General features: G+C 36.1%; 1 protein-coding gene across 3 annotated transcripts in view; it reads left to right on the top strand.

Moving 5' to 3' along the window:
* Window positions 1–25,123, top strand: part of LOC124153635 (gamma-2-syntrophin) — a 479,721-nt gene that overhangs the window by 438,792 nt on the left and 15,806 nt on the right. For 2 of the 3 annotated variants that reach the window (XM_046526929.1, XM_046526931.1), the window contains 5 exons: window positions 3,543–3,650; window positions 11,037–11,357; window positions 13,237–13,396; window positions 14,209–14,334; window positions 18,669–18,986. In XM_046526929.1, coding sequence (XP_046382885.1) covers window positions 3,543–3,650; window positions 11,037–11,357; window positions 13,237–13,396; window positions 14,209–14,334; window positions 18,669–18,986 — 1,033 coding nt within the window. The remainder of the gene's footprint in view (window positions 1–3,542; window positions 3,651–11,036; window positions 11,358–13,236; window positions 13,397–14,208; window positions 14,335–18,668; window positions 18,987–25,123) is intronic. The other variant, XM_046526930.1, reaches the window with a different exon arrangement.

Raw genomic sequence — 25,123 nt, 5'->3', positions numbered from 1 at the left:
ATGTATGTTCATAATTTCGCAAGCGGTATAATTTTAGCTCATAACGTCTTAATCTCTTTGTGCCCTCAACATAACTCGTGTATTAGTTTTCCAACGCTCTTTGTTTGCTTGCGACAGTTTATAACTGATCGAGCCGCTTTTCTGCATTATTTAAACTGGCTTAAGAAACTGATCTCAACTCAACTCACTCAACTTATTTTCAATGCTTGTCTATCCTCAGCTCGCAGTTTCTCTCTCATTTAACCCGTCCACTTAGTCCTCTCTTCTTAGGTATTCTTGCTCACTTTTTCATAGGCCGTAAAAGCAAGTTTCTTCATCCTTATCCAGGGTCGTAGTGGTTCGGCTTGAGGTCGAGCCTGAATGATCGTGGCTATTCCACCACCCTTAGGATGCTGAAGTGGAGGAGCTGGGAAGGTGTTGGAAATTGATAAATGCTTGCTGTGCGCGGGGGCTTCTTTGGTAAAATATAGCTTTTAAAGCTTCCAAGCTTGGCTGTGCTCAAGTTTTCACCTGGTTTCGCCGACCTTATGGCTATTACGAGGCTGTCTATCTTTCGTAACGCGATGGTGCGAAGCCGAAATTCGAGAATAGTGTTAGGGAGGAGAAAGACCCGTTCTTATTGAATGGAAATGGGTAAAAATATAAGAATATTCTATAATTTAAAGGATTAGAGCCCTCGTTATATATTTATGCATTGCTGTGATAAATCTGAGATGAAATGAGGAGGTAAGTCAATTGCATTGAAATACGTGGCCCATCGAATCGGCTAGTTGACTGTCTTGTTTACCTCAAGAGAAAGCTTTCTATGGCCCGTAGTGATTTTTGTCGTTTCTTTGAGATATGCGAAGGAAAATTCAGAGGAGCGTTCCCAATGTGCGCACATGCTGCAGTCGAATGCGCCTCTATTCTACGGAGTCGTGCTCTGGGTTACGGGAGACTCAGTGGTCGGTCGCATATTTGGACGACGAGGAAAGGAAATGGTTTGCCTTGTTTGAATTTCTCTCCCTGACCAAAGAATAACAACCCTCTGGAAAGGAAACCCGCTATCCTGCGGAGCGATAGTGGAGGCACAACCTTTGTTGGGATACGTTTTCCCCCATAGTATATGAGACCGTAAGTTTAGCGTGATTAATATTATGAAGCGTTTAAACCCCACTTTTTCATTTTCAAACAACCGGTAATGGGTGTTTCAAAGTGACTATAACTATGTCTGTATTTGCCTTTACCTCAAATGTGAACCGTTTAAACCTCAGAAAATTCTGGGGTAAATTTTTAGAATTTGAGACACATTAAAGTGCTGACCGGGGTTTATTTTATTCACCCTCTGTATTTCCCGATGAGAGCATATGCGTTTAGAGAATATTGCATACCTAACCATAGAGAGACAGGACCGGTGGGAGAACGGGCTCAAAAAATTGCAGGAGACATCCAAAGGGTACGTACATTTCTTTTAAACCTTTTGCTCCTATTTAAAGGGAAAGTCTGTCTACGTACCGTCTGGAAAATACCGAGTTTTATATATCTCATTAATTAGCTCGTGGAAATAGGAAATAATTTGGACTCATTGCCCCCATCACATTTCTCGTCGATGCGTCTACGCTAAAATTTGTATTTTGGTGCATAAAAATCTAGAAGATAATGTGAAACCATGAATTCCAAAACTGCACATATCTGCTCTGCAAAATTTTGTGAAAAACAATCTCTTCTGTTTATATTCATAGTTAACAAACCTTCACTTTGACTTTTTGCCATGAATATATGTTATTTGCAACGGAAGCTTTGTTTGTTTTATAAAAAACAGCTCTATTAGCTCCAAAAATATGAGTAAAAACTGTTGATCCAAAATTCCTGCCTCTTGGATACCGTTTTTGAATTCATTGCTTAAAATTCGTTCTGGAAAATTTAAAATGGAAAATAAGCAGGACTTTCCTTTTATTTCTCTACTCTGTGGTGTGCTGATTTGATGTATGCAAACATAAAAAATACGGTATAATTTTTGCGCGTTTGTAAAAATGATGCACGCTTGTTTGTCGTCACAATGGCCGCGAGTGTTGGCGTTGCGTGACTATTACCCTTGCATTGCCACGCCTCACGCGCCGAGAGTGCCCTCCGCTTCTTCCGGACGACGGAATCTGCGTGTTCCCTTGTTCCCTCCCCTTCCCTCCCAGTCATCATCCCCCGAAACTATGCCCTTCCCCTCCGTAACTCGTCTGTTGACCACAAATTATGCAGGTCTCTCTCTCCCGCTCACTCTCTCTCTCCATTCATTTTACCTCCTCCCCGCGAATTATACAAGCTCTCTCGTAATTCCCTGGAATCCTGATTCTATTCTCGACATCCGCGCAAAAATTTTCAGTGAAGGCTTACGGTGTATCTCGCCGTTGGACTCGACAGAGTGAAATGAAGGTGTTATGCGGGGTGCTTGGATTGTGGGAAACGAGATGTTTGGGGTGGATTTAGTCGAGGGTTTATTTAATTTTAGTGAGATAATTCCAACTTAGTTTAGTTATTAATTTCAATTTAGTTCAAGTAAGGTAAATTCAATTTAGTTCAATTAAATTAAGTTCGATTTAGTCAAGTGTTAATGTGTAATTAGCAATCCAAATGAAATTTTATTAAGAAGCTATGAAATATACATAAATAATTTTAAAATATAATGATCATATTATCAAAAAGAGGTATGCCTACTTTTTTGTGATAAGTTTGGTAAGACCACTGAAATTTCCCAAATCGAACTTCCTCGATCTCCTGTATCGAACTATTATACCTCGACTGTTAACTTTATTTGGCTCAAGCGGGATTTTAATACACAAAACCCTTCTTCCATGACAACGAAGTTTATTTATGGAATGTTTGAGTAACTCTTCCTATCTCAGGATTCCGTGAATTGTTGTGGTCCTTCCATTGAACGTTTGCATAGAGGCATGAATAGAAATTATAAATACTTATCTGAAATAGTTGGGATTGTGTTCATTCATGAATTGATCCAATGGTGAACAGATCAGCCTTCTTTTGAGTTCCGCGTAGGAATTTGCTTCACGAATGAGAATTTCGATAAGTTTCTCGTATATTGGGATATATTATCATTCCATTGGAGATTGCATGTATAGATTACTCATGTATTTAAATCTCCCTTTAATTTTCTGCTCAACATTAAGATCACTGAATACTAAGAAGCATTAAGAAGACATTTTTTAGTACGAACGTAGCTACTGACAGTATTTCGAAGTATCTCGCTTAATTTGTTGGAACTGCTCCATTTTTTTACTATCTTGTTAAGGAATTTGCAATTTTTTTCAATTTGTTTTTACTTTTACGGGTGCGAATTTTCTATTTTATTTACCACTGCGTAGTTTTCGTGGGTACTTTGGTGGGTGTAAGTCGCCCGTAATTTGACCTTTTTTTCATTTTTTCGACGAATTCAGAGAAAATACTTGCATCACCAGGCATCTTGAAGAAAATTAACTCCAATGCTCTTAACTCTGTCCCCAAATTCATCTCGTATTCTAGTACTGAAAATTTTTTTCTTGTCCTCTTTGCAGGTGAGGATGGGCATGGTTGCCGTGAGCGACGGCAAGAGTTGCCCAAGGCCCGTCCGACTCCACCTGACCATGGAGACACTGCGGTTGCAGGCCGAGGAGGAAGTGGAGGTAAGAAATGGGGAAAGGAAAGGCCCCAGAGAAAGAAACTGGCCCCTTAAACCCTTTCTAACCCAGAGCTGCTTCTGGGAGAAATTTAATTTCAAGACTTCTCGATTTGAAAATGTGAAAATTTTCTACTAGATAAAAATTATTGTGGCGGCTACATATTTCGCCATCAAACTTTACTGCACAAAAGAACATTCAGGATAAATATTACCTTAATAGAGCTGAAAATATGTTGATTTTGTGTATTACTTAAAAGGTTATAATCGATTGATCTGAGTATGATAAATTATACGCCTGCATTACTCTGAGGTGAGCTCTACCCTCGCCAATAAAACCAATCTTCAGCTTGAATTACAGAGTTATTCGTCATCGTGGCCGGTAGCATCACGTTCAAGCCGAATTTCACCCATAAAATCCATAGCCAGGGTTATTCTCACGCTCAGAAAACTTTTGACGTGGGGTCCTTCGCTCAAACCTGAAATTGTAATTCATTACTAGAATTCGTTTCATGGAAGGGAAATATTAGTTATGGTGAAAACGCATTTCTCCCACTAAGCCGTCCTCTCCTATGCTTAAAATGAGGAAAAGTGAGAGTTACCGCCCATTTGTACTTGTCATGATTTAAGAAAAGACTATATCAGGTTCTTCAGCGAGGTTTTGATAAGTAGATTCCTCCAATAGCGGGCAAGTAATGAATATAATTGGTAATGAAACTCACCAAATTAGTTAATAAGACAAAATATGATAGTTCAACTCAGATATCTATATTTTATTCGGTGTGAGATATAAAAATTTTAAATTATTATTATTACTTTTTATCAAAGTATTCTGCTGATTAAGGTAGGTTTCTATGGAGTACTTAAGAAGCAATCTGGCTGCCTCTCCTTCCTCCATGGACGTCTCTCTTCAATTCCCAATGATGGCTACGCCCTATCATTCTATCTAAAAATCGTATTCTATTCCATTGTTTACCTAACATTCTACCCACTAACACAGTTCATTTTAACTTACAACAAAAAATATTCCTAACACAAGAATTCCCTCGTACGCTTAAAATAATAAAATCAAAAGCTGCCGACAACTTTTCATGACTTGGCGATATTGTAAGAGTTGTTTGCTTGTTCAGAGAGACCCTCTCATCGTGTGAAGGAATAGCTCACCACAGTCTGAAGTACAACGAACTCCGCGAGGCCCATTCACAAGGCGTATGTTATTCTATTCAATGGGAAAAAATTTCTGTTGGATTCAGGTCACTTGCATTATCTGATGGATCGAAAAATATCCATGCTTGGAGTCCTCTCAGTAATTTATGTTGTTTTATATCCCTCAGCGATAGATTTTTTTAGATACTTTTACTTTGAAATGAGAACTTTTTCGTCTTAGTTTCCAAACGCAAGTCATTTCAGCAAATTAGTCGTAGCAATTATTTCCCAGTAATTTGGATGTAGTAACTGAGAAGCGGTAACCGGCTTAGCATGAGCTCATGACGTCATCAAATTATCTGCGAAAGGGCAAAAACAAGGGGGGGTCTGGCCAGGTCGGCTGATCGGCAATCGCCGAAGGCACCCACAATGGTCGCGCCTGTCGTGAAGCGTATATGACAGGTGTAATAAAAAATTACTCGGATTACTTGAACCAAAGCTTTTTGCCATAATAAAATTCTACTTATTCATTAGTTGCGTTATTTACAAAATACAGTGTGTAAAAATATTTGGCAAAAAATAAGTAAAATAAAGGTGTCAGAAGAAAAAAGAGAACCTGATGCTTTTTTGAAAGGGTTATTCGAAAAGGTTAATTTAGAGGTATGTAAGCTTTCGGGGCAGTTTCACGCAACAAATTCACTAAATATACATATAATACAACCATTTCTCATTATTAAATTTTATAAGCTGTCAAATTCTCTATTTTCATTGTATTTATTAATAGGAAATTGTTTATTTAGTACCTTTTATTTAATTTTTAAGAGCCAAAATAGCGTCAGAATCCATTTCCGGTCATGCGACTTCCTAAAAATTTCCGGGGGAGGACCCCCGACTCCCCCAGTTGGGAGGGCCCCATCATGAGCCCCAGCCGAGAGCCTTCAAACACCCCAGACCGCCCCTGCCTGGTTAATGCCTTCGATTTTTCCTTGGGAATAGCTCGAGAAATAAGCGAGGGGTCAACAAGGGAAAAAGACAGGCCTCTGTTATTTTCAAACTCCATCGAAAACGAAAAAAAAAAAAATGGTGAGCTAGCCAATTGCCTTCCTTTCCTCATTTTATCTCTCGCCCTACCTATCCTCTTTCTTCCTCATAACTCCCCTCCTCTCTTCCCTCCCGCTATGAAAACTCTTTGGGACGTAATTAATTCAACGTCCCTCGCAGGAGGAGACTTTGCCCACCACTTTTAATTGTTCTGCGGCTTTAAGTTGGTGTCAAGAGAGATGGGGAAACTGTTTTGGAGGCAAAAGAAAAATACCTACGGAACCACCCACTCGCATGTATGCCTGAAGTAGCCCCGTCAAAAGGACCTTTCAAGTTAGATGAATACCCCTCCCTTGATTCACTTGATTGACCCGAATTTTTTAATGATATTCTCTTCATCCTATGTTTGAATTTTTTTATAGGTATTATTTTTTTTATCGCCACATAAATCCATTGGTCATCCAACAGCATTATGATGCGGTCAAAATGTTTTTCATGATGACTTAGACGACACAATTTCCTCTTTTAAGTAACCCAACGTGTCACAAACCTTTACCATACCTTACTTCCAATGGAAAATAATTTATAAACCCCTTGTGAGCTCACAAAAAAGTTTGATGCATTCTGTTTACCGTTTATCAAGATTTTGAAAACATGTAATGATTTTGGCTATTGTTAAAATGCCTTTTTTCGATAATATTTCCAGATAATTCTACATCGTATGATCTAATAGGCTAGCATTAGTATCATATGAATATTTTTTTTCCTGAGAATGAACGTTTTTCTAATCCAGGCCATTGGAAATCCGTCGCATTATCGCCTTTAGACTTCAAAATATTTTTATTGTTGGCTCGAATAGATTTCTCTCTTTTACGTTCTTAGCGGATGAGGCAGATTTGTCAGTTTGATGTTGGGATCGGTAAGAATGGCAGGCTGGAATAATCAATGAGAGAGCTCCTCTTTCCCGCGTTGAGACTTTAACAGGGCTGGGGACCGGGCGATTTTTGTGTTCATTGGTGACATGGTATTCATATAAAATTTATTATGTCATCTTCAATTTTTAGGATACATAGAGTTAATCCTTGCCTGTATTTTTCTATCATCGTTACCAGAAATCATCAATCCTAATATTGGATTGGCGCAGCTTTCAATTCCCCTCTCCTATTTGCTAGTCTTTTGATGATGACGTATTTCGTTACTTTTACATACTTGATAATCTGGCCAATGTAACTCATTCTTGGATTGTTCCTTAACGTAGCCATTTTCCTGTCCTCCTGTCCTTCGGCGGTTGTTTTTGTATCTCAATTAAAATAAAAACATCTGAGAAATTTTTGAGGAAAAACTTTCAAATTTGAGTTGCTGGCAAATTTTTCTACTTCAGTCTTACTATCTTAAGTCTACTTCATATATCCTGAAACTTTCAAGGTGATTATATAATTTTTAATTCTAAGATTACATTATATTTCACCAAAAAAGATTGGTCGAGCTAGAGGTATGCGTCGTAAGGTACCCACCTCAAAATTTAGAAAACATTTCTCTAAATATTAAATGAGAAAAATTCTGTTGGATTCAGGTCACCCGCAATATCTAATAGATCGAAAAATATCAATGCTTGGAGTCCTCTCAGTAATCTATGTTGTTTCATATCCCTCAGCGATAGATTTATTTAGATAATTTTACTATGAAATGAGATTTTTTTCGTCTTATTTTCCAAACATAAGTCATTTCAGACAATTAGTCGTAGCAATCATTTCCCAGTAATTTGGATGTATTTCATTTCTCTCTGAATATTATCTACTGAAAACAAACATTTTTTCTTCTTCTTTTGTGAAAAGCAAACGTGCTTCGTTATTTGAATAAAAATTGTTATCACTTTATCCCTACTATAATATAGAAGGCATATTCGTATTATCTCACATGCCCATTTAGGTGTTCACTTATTCATGTTTGCAGTAGGAGTGGGAAAGATTAATTCTCTCGCTATTCATTACAAAATTCAACTGTCGTGGATTTTTTTTTTCAATTCATATCTCACGCTTTATGAATAAAAATCACAGTTTTGTCTTCAAATTTAATTTTAAAGCGGAAAGAGTTGAAATTTAAATAGTGTTTTTATATAAATATGTCACAGGGAAACTACTATTGTGTGATTCTAACCGTTTAGAATTTTTAATACATTTGTGTCATTCTTTTTTAACCTTGTTTCCAGCTCTTAAGCACATATATTTTTTTAATTAATGCATTAACTGGGAATTTTCTCGTAAACTTTACGTGTTTAGTAATGGAGTGCATTTTTTAATGTGTTTTTCGCTCTAATGTTCCGGTTTTTTGTCGGATAATCATAAGCATAGATTATTTGAAAGGATACCATTTATTTAGGAAATTGAGGCTGGGAATCGCCAAGACTTGGCGCTTTCGGAATGTGTGTCACTAATCCCTGCTCGCTGGATGAAGAGTTGCGAATATTTTTCCACCACAGATATTTATTATGCTTACGACTTAAACATCCCATCAGTACCGTTTGATCATCATCTTAGATGGGAGGTGAAGAAACAAGAGTCATATCGGGAACGAGCAAATCGTGCGGTGACCGATAAAAATAAATCTACGGTATCCAAGTCAATACCGGACCGGAAATTCAACTCTCCCCACTGTACGGGCATCCCTGCGCTGCTCGTTTGTTTTTTTTTTCATTATTTGTATTTTTACTCGCTACGTTCCTCAATCCTTCTCGTGAGTCGACGTTCGATTTTCAGAATTCCTTTTATCTCGCCGAATACCGCGCGATCTTATTTTTATTTATTTTTTCCTACTACATCGGCATTCTCCCGTGATGGCTTTTATTTTCTCACGACGAGAGATACTCTTCGGTTTATCGCTAAATTTTTTTACGATATACATACGAGCGAGTTCATTTACCTCCTCGTGTATATCTCTCTCTCTCTGATTCGTGTTTTGGACCGAGTCGACAAGAGTCGCTGAGGATTTATGCTGAGTCCTGCGCCGAGTTTTATAGTCGAGGATCTAATGGCAAGGAATGCATCTTTTTTTTCGTCCGAATGATGACACGGGAATCGATCGGTGGAATGGATTTCCTGAACGTTCCCAAATGGCCGATTAATTTTTCATCGCTGCGGGGATTAAGGGGTTGTTTCGCGAGCCCGCTGGCCCCCTGAATGGCGGGGAGAGGTTTCGTGGGTATGGGGTTCCATCGTGCCTGACTCTTGGTTTTTGAGCGGTCGCACTTCATCGACAGGAACGTGATTGAGTGCTCATGGATATTCTCTAATCTTTTCGGTCACTGCCGTAAACATGGCAAAATCGTGCCAAATGGTGGGAATTAGACCGTGAAATTTTATTTTTTCCTATGTGATCACGATAATAACCACTTCAGTAATACTGAGATTGTAGCAATAAGTTGTCTTTCTGGCATATTAATGCTCCATTTCATTTTGGCTCACTAAAGATTTTGACTATTTTTTGTCGGAAAAGCCTGAGAATATTTTATTTTACTCTTTTTACTTTCATTTATATTGTGCGCTCCTGCCGGATTCTAATCCCCATTGTTGAGCAATATTACTAAACGCTATTCTCTTTTTGAGGATTCACGTAATGGTACCAATGGTGCCCTTCAGTTTTGAAAATTTTTATTTTTTTGAACCATCTATGAGGGTATGAGGGACCCACGATGTGCATACCTATTAGGTTAATTTTTGCCTTTTTTGAGAATGAGGCCTCAGTTTTTTGCTATAAAAGCCATGTTTGTCATTATTAAAGGGAATCTAGGAAGTCGAGGAATGCTAGGGAATTTCATAGTGCCTTGAGCGTTGTGAAATGTGATGGAAAATGACAAATTTTTTGAATAATTTTTTCTGTAAAAACCAAATGACTTTCCTTTATTCCCCTACGCATAGGTATATCTTCGATCCTTGAACATCCTATAATCAATATTCCATATAGATGATGATTGATTACTGTTATAGATCATTTCAATCGAGATTTTTGCTTGTTTTACCTTGAATCTACAACAGCACTTAGTAATATTTTGATAGCCTGCAAAGATAACATTCCGTAGATAATATAATTTCAAACAATCTGAAAAAATATGAAATAAGTCTAGATTTTTTTATTCTAATAATCTTCACGATATTGAATTAAATTTGTATGCATTCAGTGCAAAGATTGATTTGCCACTCATCTATAGGTTTCTTTTTTAATGCCAGCCGCTTTCTTCATTTGACTAGTAGTCCAATCATTTAAGCGCTACATTCTTTGAAACTAAGGCTGATTTATTTGTTGTTTTATAACAGAGTCAAAGATGTAGAATCGCCTGTGCAATAAATGACTCCGCGCACCGTAAAATTAGCCGTTTTGTCAAATTTATGAAATGTGTAACTCAGCCTAAGGAAAACTACAAAGTCTGCAGCATTTATCTTGCACATTAAGTCATCATCGTAAGTTATAATAGTCAGTCTGTCATCGTATTCAGAGGTAAAACTAAGTTCTTGTCGGTATTAATACTCTCGAGTGCCGTTCAAGTGGGCCCTGATTGGTTTGTTCTCGATTGGTTTTGTTTTCCTCTGTTAATTACGTTCTGGCATTGAAATGTTAGGACCATATACCCATAGCAATATCTTATCGTACTACTGCGAATCATACGCCGGGAAATTTTTAAAATTTATTTCTGTACCACCGAAAACAGCACCATTGGCCTTTTACTTCAGGTTCTTTAACTTAACAATGAAACGTACACGAACATCCATGCTGTGTGGCAACCTATTCAGGCGGGACTTGAACCCGCGACCTCTTATGTGGCAAGCAAGGACTTTACCCTTCCACCACCGAGGCCGGTTAAAGGCGGAGGCTAGCAAAATACCGAGGGAAAAGAGTAAAATATATTTATTAATTTCTGTACCACCGAAAACAGTACCATTGGCCTTTTAAATAGGGGCTTGTAACTTGACAATCAATCGTGCACGAACATCCATACCCTGAATAAGGGAAACTTAATCGGGCTCGCGACCTGTTGTGTGGCAGGCAAGGACTTAAATAATGAATGATACGTCATTTTAAAGAAAATTTCACTTTGAATTCAGATTTATTTTTTGTTTTATTTATAACAAATTCAAAAATGTATAAACTCGAAGTCTACGTGCAACCCGATTCCTTTTTTTTTCTCTGATCTCGGTCGTTGGAATCTCCGCAGTTGGAGGAGAAGCGGGGGGAGGGCGAGGGTCGCGCGGACGAGGAGTGCGTCGAGTCGTCGGTGGCGTCGTCGGCCGTGTCGTCGACGGCGGAGGAGGCGGCGGACGACGCGGCGGCGGACGACGACGACGCCATCATGGACAGCGGGCGACGGCGACGCCGGCGGCGGCGGAGGCGGGAGGAGCGGCGGAGCAGACCCTCGCTCTCGCACCCCACGGAGGAGCCACCGCCCCCACCCACGCCCACCGCGCCCCCTCCCGCCGCGCAGCCCACTACCCCCACCCCAAAGAGCCCCCTCCCGGAGCCACCGCCGCACGCCAGGGTGAGTAGCAGGAAACAGCTCAAGAGTGCTCAAGTGTTAATTTTTAACAACTCTCATTTCCTTAAAAAAATTTATAACGAACGCTACCTATTGAAAATTTTGAAACCAAATTTTCCTTGTGTAAATTTTGTTAATTAATTAAATAGCTATGTGCACAAGTGTCAATTTTTAGCATCCCTCGTCTCCGTAAAAAATTATAACGAACGCTATCTATTGAAAATTTAAAAAAAACTAATTTTCTATCTGGGTATTTAGTTAATTAATTAAATAGCTACGTGCACAAGTGTCATTTTTTGCATTCCATGTCCCCTGCCAATATAAGTACATAAAAACATATCAACCAAAAAATATGCTTTTCCTAAAACAGTATTACACGCACTAAAAAATGAGCTTTTCATAATTCAGTGAATAAAGCGTGGGTGCTTATTAGGTTCATAAGAAATAGATGTAGAAGAACCTAATATGTGAGCTCCTGTAACACGCTAGGGTGAGTATTAGGAAACAACTAAACAAGTGATAATTTTTTAATCATCCCTCGTCTCCTTCAAATATTTGCATATTTATTAAAACATTCTACCGGTTAAGGAAGGTTTCCATGGAGTATTTAAGAAGCATTCTGGCAGTCTCCCTTCCCTTAATAAACTTCCCTCTTCAATTCCCAATAAGGTCTACTTCCTTTTATTATATGTAAAAACCCTATACCCTTCCTTCCTCTCCATCGGTTACCTATTATTCCACCCTATGACATCCCATAGAAATTTCTGCCAAAACATTTTGAACATACGCCATCTATTGAGAAAATTTCAATTTCTTCCTGCATGGAAATGTAGTTAACTAATTAGAGCGCAATGGAATAAAATTACTAAGTGGGAAGTGGATTAAAAATCAATTGCAATTTTCTATTGTTGAAATACTCAAACAGATGTGGCAAGTTAAGAAAAAGCGAGTAGTAAATATGTTCTATCTTTCAGCGTGTGGTGTGTTGCTTGAATACAGGAGAAAAAGATGAAACTATCACATAAGTTTCTTTTATTCGCGATCACGTATGAGTTACCTTTGTTTTTTTACCATAGATTACCTTTTTTAAGGATATCAAACTTTATTCTGCTGCTGGAATTTATTTTATACTCACTCATTGAGTTATTTCATTTAATTTTCTTTGTAATTTGGATAATATTTCAATGCTTGCAATTTTTAAATAATTCGCTCACTATCTCAGTGTTGTCCAGAGTAAGAGATTTTTGGAGACATATGAGGGGTGTGGAAGTCTGGTATTTGGTATTTTTTTTATTTTTAGGTAATACATCGTTTTTCAAGTGTTTCATTATTTAACTATTGTTAAGAGATTACTTTGCTTTTTCCGGAAATTAAATTTTTCTATGTGAAAATTACATTCATAAAAAATTGACTGTCGGGGATCAATAATCTCTACTTTTTGTGGACTTTTTTCATGCCTCTTCCTATGGTGCTGATTTTCTAAAGCTCTTATTGGTTATATAATATATAATTATATGATTAGGGTCCTAACACTACAACAATTAATTCATATTAACCATGAATCTGGCCAAAATCCCAGGCCAAAACAAAAAACACTGAGAGAGTGAGCGTATTATTTAAAAATTGCAAGCATTGAAATATTATCCAAAATACAAAGAAAATTAAATGAAATAACTCAATGAGTGAGTATAAAATAAATTCTAGCAGCAGAATAAAGTTTGATATCCTTAAAAAAGGTAATCTATGGTAAAAAAACCTAATCTTTAAATGTTCTTCGATTAAAATTATGTGTGTTCCAAAAATTCTTTAAAACATCTCTGTATTTGCTGGTGTTATCGTAAACTCTTCTCGTATAATAATGCATTGTCCTTTCTTTGTGCAGGAAAGGACCGTGAAAGTAATAAGGCAAAAAGTTGGAGGCCTAGGGCTGAGTATCAAAGGAGGAGCCGAACATCATCTGCCAATCCTCATTTCAAGGATATTTAAAGACCAAGCAGCTGACCAAACGGGGCAATTATTTGTGGGTGATGCTATTGTTAAGGGTTTGTATTGTGTCGCTTATTTAATCCTAATTTTTATGTAAATTTTAAAAGGTATTTCTGACCCAGAATATCAAATAATTTTTATTAAGTTTGTACTTATTAGTACTGTCTTTGTGAAATTGTATCCAGATTTGTCAATCAGGTAAGCCCTGGATTCGTTACTGTAGTGTGAACCAGTGGCGCAGCAAGGGGGAGGTTTTGGGGGATAACCGCTCCCCCCCCAGAGCTCAGGAAAATTTTTAAATTTAATCCGTTTTACTTAATTGGATTAATATTAGTTATAGAATACTGTAAGGATCAATAAAATATCCCTCAGAAAGCTGCAAAACTCACCATTTTGAACCATTTATCTTAACATTTTTCTGGGGGAGGGCCCCCGCACCTTTCACTTATCCTGGTGGGTTTTCCATAACTCCCCCAGTATTAGTTGTGCCTATAACCCCCACTAGATTTAATTCCTAGCTGCGCCCCTGGTGAGAACATACCTTGCTGTTGAGACAGGTTAATTCCATGAAATAGAAGATGATAAATAAAAGATCAATAGTAGTCACGTGCATAGCTGTCTCTTCTGGAATATGTTTTACACTTGGTATCATATTTTCGTTCATTTTCGATATGGTGTAATGGTAAAATTTATTGAAATATCAAAATCCTAGTGGTAAAAAATTATTTACAGAAAAATATTCCTTTTCAACCTATGTCTTTGAGTTCTGGAAAGAAAATCTATATTCTTTTTCATGACCACAAACTGCTTTGTTGGTGTGGATATACATACTTTTTATTTGGCTAATTATTTGTCTGTGTCATTTCAGTTAATGATCGTTATGTCACGACTGCAAAACATGATGATGCTGTGAGTATACTCCGAAATGCAGGTGATACCGTCCATCTAACAGTAAAACATTACCGAGCAGCTACTCCTTTCCTTCAAGCTAGCTGTAAGTTATTATCAATTTTTCACCCCTAAACCCATTTTTTTTCTTTTTGATTAACATTCACAGGTGTAGCTGCATAGGTGTGCCTCACTTCAGCCAGTCTTAGAATAGAACAAGTTTATTTTTTCTTTGCCCTCTTTGAATATCCCTATTGCACAAATTTTGATGTGTGTACAGAAATATTATGCTGGTATAAAGAGAATACAAGTGAAGCAATGAGCTTCGTGGATATCTTAAGCTTATGGGTCCCTGATTAGCCATGAGAATTCATCATTTCCATTCTTGAAAATAATGTAACCCTTTAAGTGCCAGTCTGCTGATCTATCTGCCCAAGAGGTAACGAGGGCTGATTTATCCTCTAGGTGCTTTTCCATAAATATTGAAATTAATATTACTCCCAAATTGTACAGAGAAGATAGCAATGTAGGTGAACAGTTTTATTGGTAATGTTAGTACAAGAAGTGAAAATAAATAACTTCAATAAAGTCATAATTAAATATTTTTTTAAATTCTGATTCGATTGTGCAAATTAGTCGAAATATCCCTGCAATTCTTTTTGTGTACCAGTTCATAGAGGGCAGCACTAAAAGGGTTCAAGTCCAAATGTATCTGCTTGTGAAAAAAATCTAATCAGATAGTATCTATCATCTTCTAGTCGCACACCTTTCCATCCTAAAATGTATTTCTGCCAGCAAGCTATGCCTTTGAATGCAACCCTAATATAATGGAGACTTTAATGTATCTAAAGCTTATAAGTACCAAGCTCTACCACTCCTATGCAGATTGAAAACCAAGGACCAATGCATAAAATACCATAGTTGTATAAATGTAAGATGAATGTACGGTATGGTGAATTTCCACTTTTGAAACTCCTCAATGGAATAGATAATTTTAATAATACGAAATGGAGTTTTTAACCTGGTGGGAATACCGAGAAAAGTCTACCCACACCAAATATCTATCAAAAATTATGGAATATCATGCGCACATCAAGTAAACATACGAGTCAAATATAAGGTGATGAATTTCCTGTATGAGATTTTAAACGTTAGTGCATTACCTTCAAAAACAATTTTTATCCTAAAAATGTAACTTAGGTTGATAAAATAGTATTTCAAGAACAAATAATATTGTCATATGTTTGGTCCACATAAACCATGTTACTTTATTAAGTACAGTTACGTATTTTGTCATCAGGTGTATCAGCCATACTGTCTTGATTTTGTCATGAAATAGGACCAAAGCCGAAAAGCATTATGTCACTTCCAGAATCCGGGAAAATTTAAGTACGTATGCAGCCCAAAGTAGATTGGAATTTGGCTTTATAAATTATAACTCCAATATTTTTTTCTGTAGTCATATTTTTCTTGAATTACCCATCTGTATTTCTTGATAGTGGTAGATAGTAGGGGGTACTGGGGCACTGCCCCCCCCCCCCCAGAAGCTTAAAAAATAGACAAGATTTTTAAAATGGTTATCATTACATTCATTTTGCTTTCTGTATAATGGAGCCTCAATCATTAATGACTTGAGGCCAAGTGAAGAAGACAGATTTTCTGGTAATGGGTCATTTGCTAATCAGTACTTGAAAAAATCATAGCCCAAGTGGGAAAGGGGCTCAAAAACTGTCATTATTATGCAATATATGTAACTTGTTAATATTTTGATATTAATTTCTTTCATATTGAAATAATGTGATTGTTTCATACAGTAAGTGTTGTATGTTGTTTTTAATCTCAAATATGAGAAGACCATGCTTGTCAGACAGAAAAAAATCCTGGATCCACCCTTGTATACAGGTTTAACTGTTTTTCACCATCACTTAATATACATAAATATCTCGGGGTTGCCTAGAGTCAAGGTCTACGCTGCTGGTTACTTTTACTGCTAGCCATTTTTATGGAATTTATTTCCATGTTTTTTACTATGGAAGTTGTGTACATGGGTATGTTTTGCATGTTGTACACAAGTCTTGACAGTAGAGGTTACAGAGGATACGACTTTAGAGGTACACAAGTCTTGACTAGAGAGGTTCGGGGATTCATTGTCAACCATGACAGTACTACCATTCTTCACCTTCCGGAGAGCTAAAAATGTCATCTTAGATTCATGCAAGTATGGTATTTTCTCAGAAATGGAAATTTACCTGCTGTGTACACCTTATAGTATATCCAACATTCCCAAGGACAGATTGGTGCTTCCCTGCAATGATAAGTGAAGTAAATGTATGTTTATTTAAAAAATGCTTGACTATCCTTGAAAACTTCCTTGGATATTAAAATTTCTGTTGCACACACTGCATTGCCTGCAGCACCGATGCATCTTTTGTGCCTAATTATATGCATATTATACGCCAGGCGCTTGTTTCTGTTAGGCTTTGGCTCTGCTATTATTTAAGTTTACTCTAAATGTGTCTATGTACTTGATGAATTACTACTTTCTTAGCAAATACAACCTCCGTACACTTTTTAAGTAAAGTCCAAACAAAGTAAATGAAAACAGGCTGTATTTTTATTTGCAAATGTATTTTATTTAATGTAGTACGCTAGTTGTGCAGTAAGTTTGAGGTCTGAAAATTATCAAACACTCAATTGTGTCCAGTTGCATGGGCTATTTATTGTACCATTTGCTATACATAATTATATCTTTTTAAATTGAAAGACTTCAGAAATTTGTATCTTATAGGCCTAAGCCAGAGAATATGTCGCTGTAATTTTGCTTGTAATTGTAAGCATAGGCGATTTAAGGGGGGGGAGGGGTCACGGGGGCCTTTCCCCCCTCACCCCCCAGATGCTCAAAAAATAGACAACATTTTTAATAGTGTGATCACTACACTCATTTTATTTTGTGTATTACGGAGCCTCAATCATTTATTTTAATATCAATAAGTTTCATATCAAAATAAAGAGAATATTTTTTATAGTAATAGTTGTATTTTTTTAAATCTCAAATATGAGAAGACCTATCAGACCTTGAGCCCTCCCCTCCCCAGACAAAATTCCCGGATCCGTCCCCGAGTGTAAGTATAGGAGAATAAAAGAATCATTGATTCCAAATCAAGGTGAAGCATAGATGAAATATTAGAAGAGACAGGCAATGCATTTAGTATTCTCATTTTCTTTGAAATTTTGAATTTTTTTATTGAAGTATGCTTCCTCTCCATCTTTTAGTGAAATAATTAGTTCCTATGAGTTGGGTAAGGGCAGGAAAGTGAGAATAATGGATAATAAGAAAGAGATAGCACTTAAGGAAATTGGCCAAGGAAATGATAATTGAATAAGCGATTGAACATAAAACTATTCTCTAATCAAACTAATCAAGGCTCCGTTGTACAATAATGGTGGAAGTTACTATGTAGTTCAGTTGGTAAGGATGCCCTAAAGTATTCTAAAAAAATTTCTCCATTCAGTCAGAGTATTGTCCCCATTTAAAACAATTGATGCAAAATTTAATGGAAAATTTTTATCATTATCCTTATGTGTATCTTTCTTGAAATATGCAGTTCTATCAGGGCTATTTATGGGTAAAACAAAAAATGCTCAATCCAAACTTTATAAGTGAACTGTACAATCACTGCAATTGCTGCTGATTGAAATCTCCGTTCAGTTACCTATCTACCATTTTGTGATGATTGTTGTGGACAACTGTTATATTTTATTTTAGTGACTGGTATATGCATGCAGTTCTTTAAACATTATGTGGAGTAATGTTGAAGAATACATGTGTTTTCAGTGAATCTAAGAAAATGATCTTTTGAATTCTCACAGAATGAATTTTTCCTTGTTTTACTGCATGTAGTGTATAAAAATGCATTACACGTATTTCAACTTTGCTAAGAGAAAATATAATCATAAAAGCTCAGTCAATTTCATGCACTATAATATCAGAATAATGCACATTCATCAATTTAATGAAAGATAATTACTTTTGCAGTCTATTAAATTATGGCTGTTTTTCTTTTGATATTAGAACAAAACTGCAATCAAAATTGTGGCTTATTTGGTACACATTTCGTCTTATGTTTATTGATGTACAGTTTTTTAAATCTACTTGTATTTTGCATTACTTTACATTTCATTTAAACAAGCACAGTTTGACTTAAAGCCATATTTATTGTCTTTTGCTAATTCATATGTATTTTGAATGAATTGTTGTTTTTTGTTGCATGAATACTATGTTTTGATAATATCAGTACTCAGAGAAAATGACCAACTCAGTAATCTACATTTTGGAGCAGTTAAGTATTCATGATTCGTTAATGCCATTCAGGATAGGCTCACAAGTTATTGGCTTTAAATATTTTATCATTGAAATTCCAATGTGTTAAATGCTTCTAGTGCATCGAGACGAACGTCATCTTTTAGATGATGGTGTTGGAGGCACCAAAACACCACAGCCGGAAGGGGAGGGTTGGCGCTCTCCAGCTGGTATCCAGGTGGACACCAACAGCCGTAGGCGACACCCATCCTCCCCAGGGCACACCCCGACTCCCGCCTCACCAGTGCCGTCAGAATCTTCGTTGATATCCCAGCACCCGCTGTCTCTGAAGCACCCGAAAACGATACCACTGACCAACACCCCAAGTCCAATCAGTCAAATCAATTCATCCCCTGCGGAGCCGAAGCGAATTAAGCAGTGGGTTGATGTGGTGACAGGTCAGTGGCTCCAATGAAAGTTTTATCTTTATTAAATCAAACCATGTCCTACGCCTCCTATTGTAACTAGTTACTGTCAAATCCGAATTTAACATCTTCGTATTTAACATCTTTCTGCTATTAGAATTTCTTTTTGAGGTCCCCATAAATTCCTTATGAAAGCAATTTTAAATTACTCTCATCAAGTGTTTCCACATTCTGCATTTTTCCACATTCTAGTTTGTAAAAATTTTTCCCGCTCAAGATTTTTAGCCGAATTAATGTTTTATCATGATGGTCCTTGCAAATTACTATCCAAAAAATTGAATTTCAGCTCACAAAAAAAAATTCTCATAGAATTTTAGCAAGAGTCGATCGAATATACTGGGTGGCATTTCTTCATTCCCATTCTTCTGCAAATGCAGTGCTGGGACCTTCCACTCACAAGTCTCTTTATTTGTCATCGAGTAATGCTTTTCTCTCCCCCTTCCGATCCCAGCACTGACATGTTTTGTATTAAGTTCATCATCCGGCATTCATGGTGGTCGGACGTGTGTAGCTCTGTAGCCTAAAGCGTCTATACATGTGCCTTAAGTTGTCTGCATATTGTGATTAATACGTATCACGTAGCACTAATCAACAAACACTAACTATTTACGAACTCACAAAGCAATTTGAAATCTTCATGAAGTGCAACAAGTGTGAAGAAGATATTGTTGACGAGGAGTTCGTCAATTGTTACGGCTGCTCGTCAAGAATTCACTTCAACTGTGCCGGCATCAGAGAGTCGACATATAGGTCTATGTCCTCGAAGAAAAAAGAGGCTTGGAGATGTGTTACCTGTCGTTGTGCTGAGAATTCAAAGCAAAATGAGCAAAGCAGAAATCCACCAGCTGCATCCGTAGAGGCTCAGCCAGCTGAGGAACAACGAGAGAGCTGTTCCACTGATGCTGTTCTCACGAGGGAGGATGTACTACAAATTAAGAAGAGTCTTACCTTCCTCAGCCACGGCTATGATGAGTTTGTGAGTACCATAAATGCTTTTAAGAACACTGTGGGTGAGCTGAATAACACTATCAGTGACCTAAAAGAACAACTTAAACAGAAAGACACTCTTATTTGTGATCTCCAAAAGAAGGTTAACCGGTTGGAGCAAAAACAGCTAGAAAACCGCTTAGAAATTGTGGGTATTCCCTTGGGTGATAGTGATAGCAGTGAGCTCCTGACTGCTAAAGTTATCGATGTTGCCAAGGATGTTGGCGTTGTAATTGATAGCAGAACTATATCTGAGGTTTTCGTCCTTCCTAAGGCTAAAACAATGCTACAAAAAATCGTTGTTGAGTTTAACAGCAAAGTTGTGAGGAAATCTCTTTTAATCAACAGAACCTCCTTGAACAGCCCTGAGAACAGGAAAAAGTACCCTAATGCAAAAATATACATCAATGAAAGTCTAACTCCTTATCTCAAAAACTTGATGTGGCAAGTTAGGACTAGGGCTAAAGAACTTGATTTCAAATTTGTCTGGTATAGAAATGGTGGAATACTTGTCAAAAAAAACGAAACCAGCCGAATAATTAAAGTGGAAAATGAAAATGACCTATGTAAATTGATATAATATATATTTCAATTGATTATATTCCTGTTTCTTATTACTGATTTTGTTATTGTCATTAAGTATTTAACACTATAAGACACATTAAGTGTTCTATCTGTTTGCTGTTGAAATTGAAAGATCTTTTGGCATCATGGATCCATTGTCATCAATAGCTAGTGATGTTGAATGCAAATCCTATGAGAGCACTGGTGGTTTCTTGAATAATGTAAATTTGTTTAAAGGTTGTATTTTTTGTTCGTTGAATGTGAGGTCATTGAAGAAAGGTTGGGATGAAGTAAAAGTATTGCTCAATATGCTGAATAATAGGGGTCAGGTATTGGCATGTTTGTTGACTGAGGTCAATATAAAATCATCAGAAATGGGTCCTTACAACCTACTAGGTTTCAACTCTTTCCATAAACTGAGGGAAGAACGAAAGGGTGGAGGTATGATTGTCTTTCTGAGGGAGGTCTTGCCTGCAACGGTAGTTGATTTCGAGTTGGACGAATGCGAGTCATTGATCTTGAAAATGGTTTATGATTCTAACACAGTGTTATTAGTATGTGTTTACAGACCACCACATTGTAAGAAGAAGGATTTCCTCATTAGTCTGGAATCCTTCCTCGAAAGTAGATCAGAAAACCAGATTATATTGATTGGTGACTTTAATTTGAATCTAAAATCGAAAAAAGATACTAATGTGGACGCATACAAAAATTTACTTGCATCCAATGGGCTCACTGCTTGTATCACAAAAAGCACTAGAATAGAAATAAAAAAACGTAAAGTGACAGCTTCATGCTTGGATCACATTAACGTTAAAGGTTTCCACTCAAAACTTGATGGTTTCATTATCAAAACAAAAATATCTGATCACTTTCCTGTTGGTGTTTTCATACACACAGATAAGAGCTTACCTGAAGATAAGGTTATGGGACAATCTACTCATCTTTGCGACCGGAGGGTAACACAATTAATAAACTGGTCGACACTACTTACACTCAATGATTCTGACAGCATTTATCAGCAGCTGTGCGAAAAGTTAAATCATGTTTATTCATTATCTAAAATCAGGCAACGGGAAAATATCGGTAATAATACATTTAAACTTCCGTGGATGAATAATGCTATTTATTCAGAAATACAGATAAGAGACACACTATTCAAAAAATACAAATCCAATACAACAAACAAAGTGCACAGAAATAATTACAGAACCCAAAGAAATAAGGTAACTTCCTTGATAAGGCGATCTAAAATCTCTTATGTTCGCTCTAATCTCGAAAGGAACAAAGACGACATTAGGAAGACTTGGCTACTGATCAATAGCCTTAGGGGTGTCACCAGTAAGAAAAGCATTGATATGCAAATAAAATCAAATTTTAAGAATATTAATTTAAACTATGTCTGCGAATCCTTTGCATCTCAATTCACTAATGACATACAAAAAATACTGCCCCAATGCTCACAACACATTCTCAACCCTGGTGCTAAAAAAATAATTCCATCTACCTTTTTATTGTTGCCAGCAACTCCAGCTGATATCCAAAGTATATTACAGCAATCAAAAAATAAATGCCCAGGGCACGATAATATAAGAATGATCGATCTCAGTTGTAAACATGACATCATTGCTGCAACAACCCACTGGATAAACAAAAGCATAACTGAAGGTAAATTACATAACGATTTAAAGTTAGCGGTAATCAGACCGATATATAAACAAGGAAAGAAAAACGACACAAACAATTATCGTCCCATTTCTATTCTACCCTCCTTGGATAAAGTCATAGAAAGATATTTTGCGGTACAATTAATTAACTTCATAGAAAAATTCAACATTATCACTACACATCAATATGGGTACCAAAGAAATAAAAGTGCACGATCGCTTCTGGAGTACTTCAGTGAAGATGTACGGAAAAGCCTAAATAAGAACTGGTCCGTTCTCGCTGTATATATCGACTTCACTAAAGCTTTCGATACTATCGATATCAACATCCTTTTAAAAAAACTGGAACGATGTGGAATACGAGGAATACCGCTTACATGGTTAGAAAGCTATCTCACCAATAGGAAATTACTTGTAAAATTATTTGAACATAAGAGCACGATTAAATCTGTCACCTCTGGTGTGCCACAAGGCTCTATATTAGGGCCAATACTCTTCTGTATATATGTAAACGACATACCAGAATATATTAATCATTCTAAAATATATATGTATGCTGATGATATAGCGCTAGTTTCAATCAGCAAATCTTTTGAAATGGCTAAGGAAAAAATGCAACAGGATTTCTATGCGATACAGTGCTGGTGCCATGACAATAAATTAGTAATAAATGATAAGAAAACGGTAACCATGCAATTCCGAAATGCCAAGGCAACGAGAAAACTAATAAAATTAAGATTTCATACGCATTTATGCCTTCATACTGGTAACCCTGGCCATAAAAAGAGTAACTGTCATTTATATTCCTGTTCATTTATTTCCCAAGTCAACTCCTTTAGATATTTAGGATTGACCGTAGACGAAAATTTTGACTTCAGTGAGCATATTAATCACTTGTGTAATAGACTTAGATGTATTTTGTACCAACTATATTGTGTGAAATATACCTTACCAATTCAATTTAAAAAAATGTTGTACTTAAGTCTCGGTGAAGCAGTACTCCGATATGGTTTAACGATCTGGGGCTCCACAAATAAAACCCTGTTGAGAAAGGTGGAAAAAATCCAAAACAATATGGTATTACAATTGGATCCAAGAGAAAGAAATGTCTTTAAAATTTACAAAAATCTAAACATGCTTCCAATACGCGATTTATTACACTACATATTAATAACAGACAACTATTTTAACAATAGCTACAAAACTGTAAGAAATGTAACACACGATATAGGACTCCGAAGTACTAGAATATATAATGTACCTAGTTTCATCAACGCTCACGGGAAAAGAACCTTGGAACACGTAGTTCCTAAATTGTTTAATACGCTACCACAAAATTTGCAATCAATAGAAAATATTTCTCTACTAAAAACGCGTCTGAGACATTGGTTACTAGAGAAATATAATGATACCGATATATGAGAATTATGTTTGCTTATGTGATAATACATTTATTTCTTTGTCTTGTATGTATGTTAAAAATTTGTTATGTTATGTACACATGTTAAAAATTTAATGACATTATACTACTAAAAATGTTAAACATTGTTTTGTTAAAAACTAATCAAAATTTATGGTTTAAATATGTATAAAGAAAGATACATATATTTTGTCTTTATTTTGTCACATATATAATTTCTTTCTTCCAATACGAGAAATATCTCAAATGCAAACACGTTATATATTTTTAAAAAAATTTAATACATATATTCCTGTAATGTTAATGTGTATTTATGTATGTACTCTTGCTCCCTAATAATTTTATAATATGTTTTTGGCAATAGTGGAAACATTATTAGTGAGAATTCATGTTTGCTAATGTGATAATACATTTATTTTCTTTTTGCTTAAAGTTATAAGTTACTGTTACTACTCAGTTATATAAGTTTTATTATAACCTTTTCTGCTACCATTTCTAATCTCTGCCATTAAATTTCTTATATTATAAAAAAGTCTATTGTTAAAAAATTTTATTACATTATATTGCTAAAAATTTTAAACATTGTTTTGTTAAAAATTAACCTAAATTTATGGTTTATACATGTATAAAGAAAGATACATATATTTTGTCTTTATTTTGTCATATATATTTTTTCTTTCTTCCAATACAAGAAATAACTCCAATGCAATCACGTTATATATAAAAAAAAAATATTTAATACATATATTCCTGTAATGTTAATGTGTATTTATGTATGTACTCTTGCTTCCTAATAATTTTATAATATGTTTTTGGTAATAGTGGAAACATTATGAGATACACAATTTTAAAAGACAATGTACGACCACGAATAAAAAAAAAAAACTAATAGGCACCTGCTGACAAGCCTTGAAAGGCTTAGCGGGACCTAGACTTTTTTTTTCACATTGTATTTCTTGTAAATGACATTTCATCTTTGATTAATGTTATCAATTTTTGTAAAATTTCTAATCTCTGCAATAAATATTATTATTATTAAAAAAAAAAAAGTGCGATGTAATGGTGCTGAATCATTCTGAAATCACCAGTGACTACCTTGTATGTATTTCACTTCTTTAGTTAGACTTCATTGATTCTGTGGCAGCTGGCAATATCTTGTGGATGGTTGCTTTGCAGAACAGCTCATAGGAGTTCACAATAAGTCATTTGTATCTCATCCTAGATGGCTCAGAGAAAATCGCCAGTTGATAGACTGCCAATTACCACCAAATTTTGAGCATGTATGAAACTGATCATGATTTTGAGTATGAATGATTTCATAAAAGTTAAGCTCTAAAATCATGAGATATGAGTATAATTTCTGTGCAGATCCTGTGATTCCAGTGAACTCATGGTTTGTCTTTGTCCTTATTCAGCATATTCCATGCATTGATCCCCATCTGAAATTTTTATCGTATTGGCAACTTGAGCAC

This window comes from Ischnura elegans, chromosome 2, assembly GCF_921293095.1.
Source record: "Ischnura elegans chromosome 2, ioIscEleg1.1, whole genome shotgun sequence".
NCBI lineage: Eukaryota > Metazoa > Arthropoda > Insecta > Odonata > Coenagrionidae > Ischnura > Ischnura elegans.
This window is presented reverse-complemented; position numbering and strand designations above follow the sequence as displayed.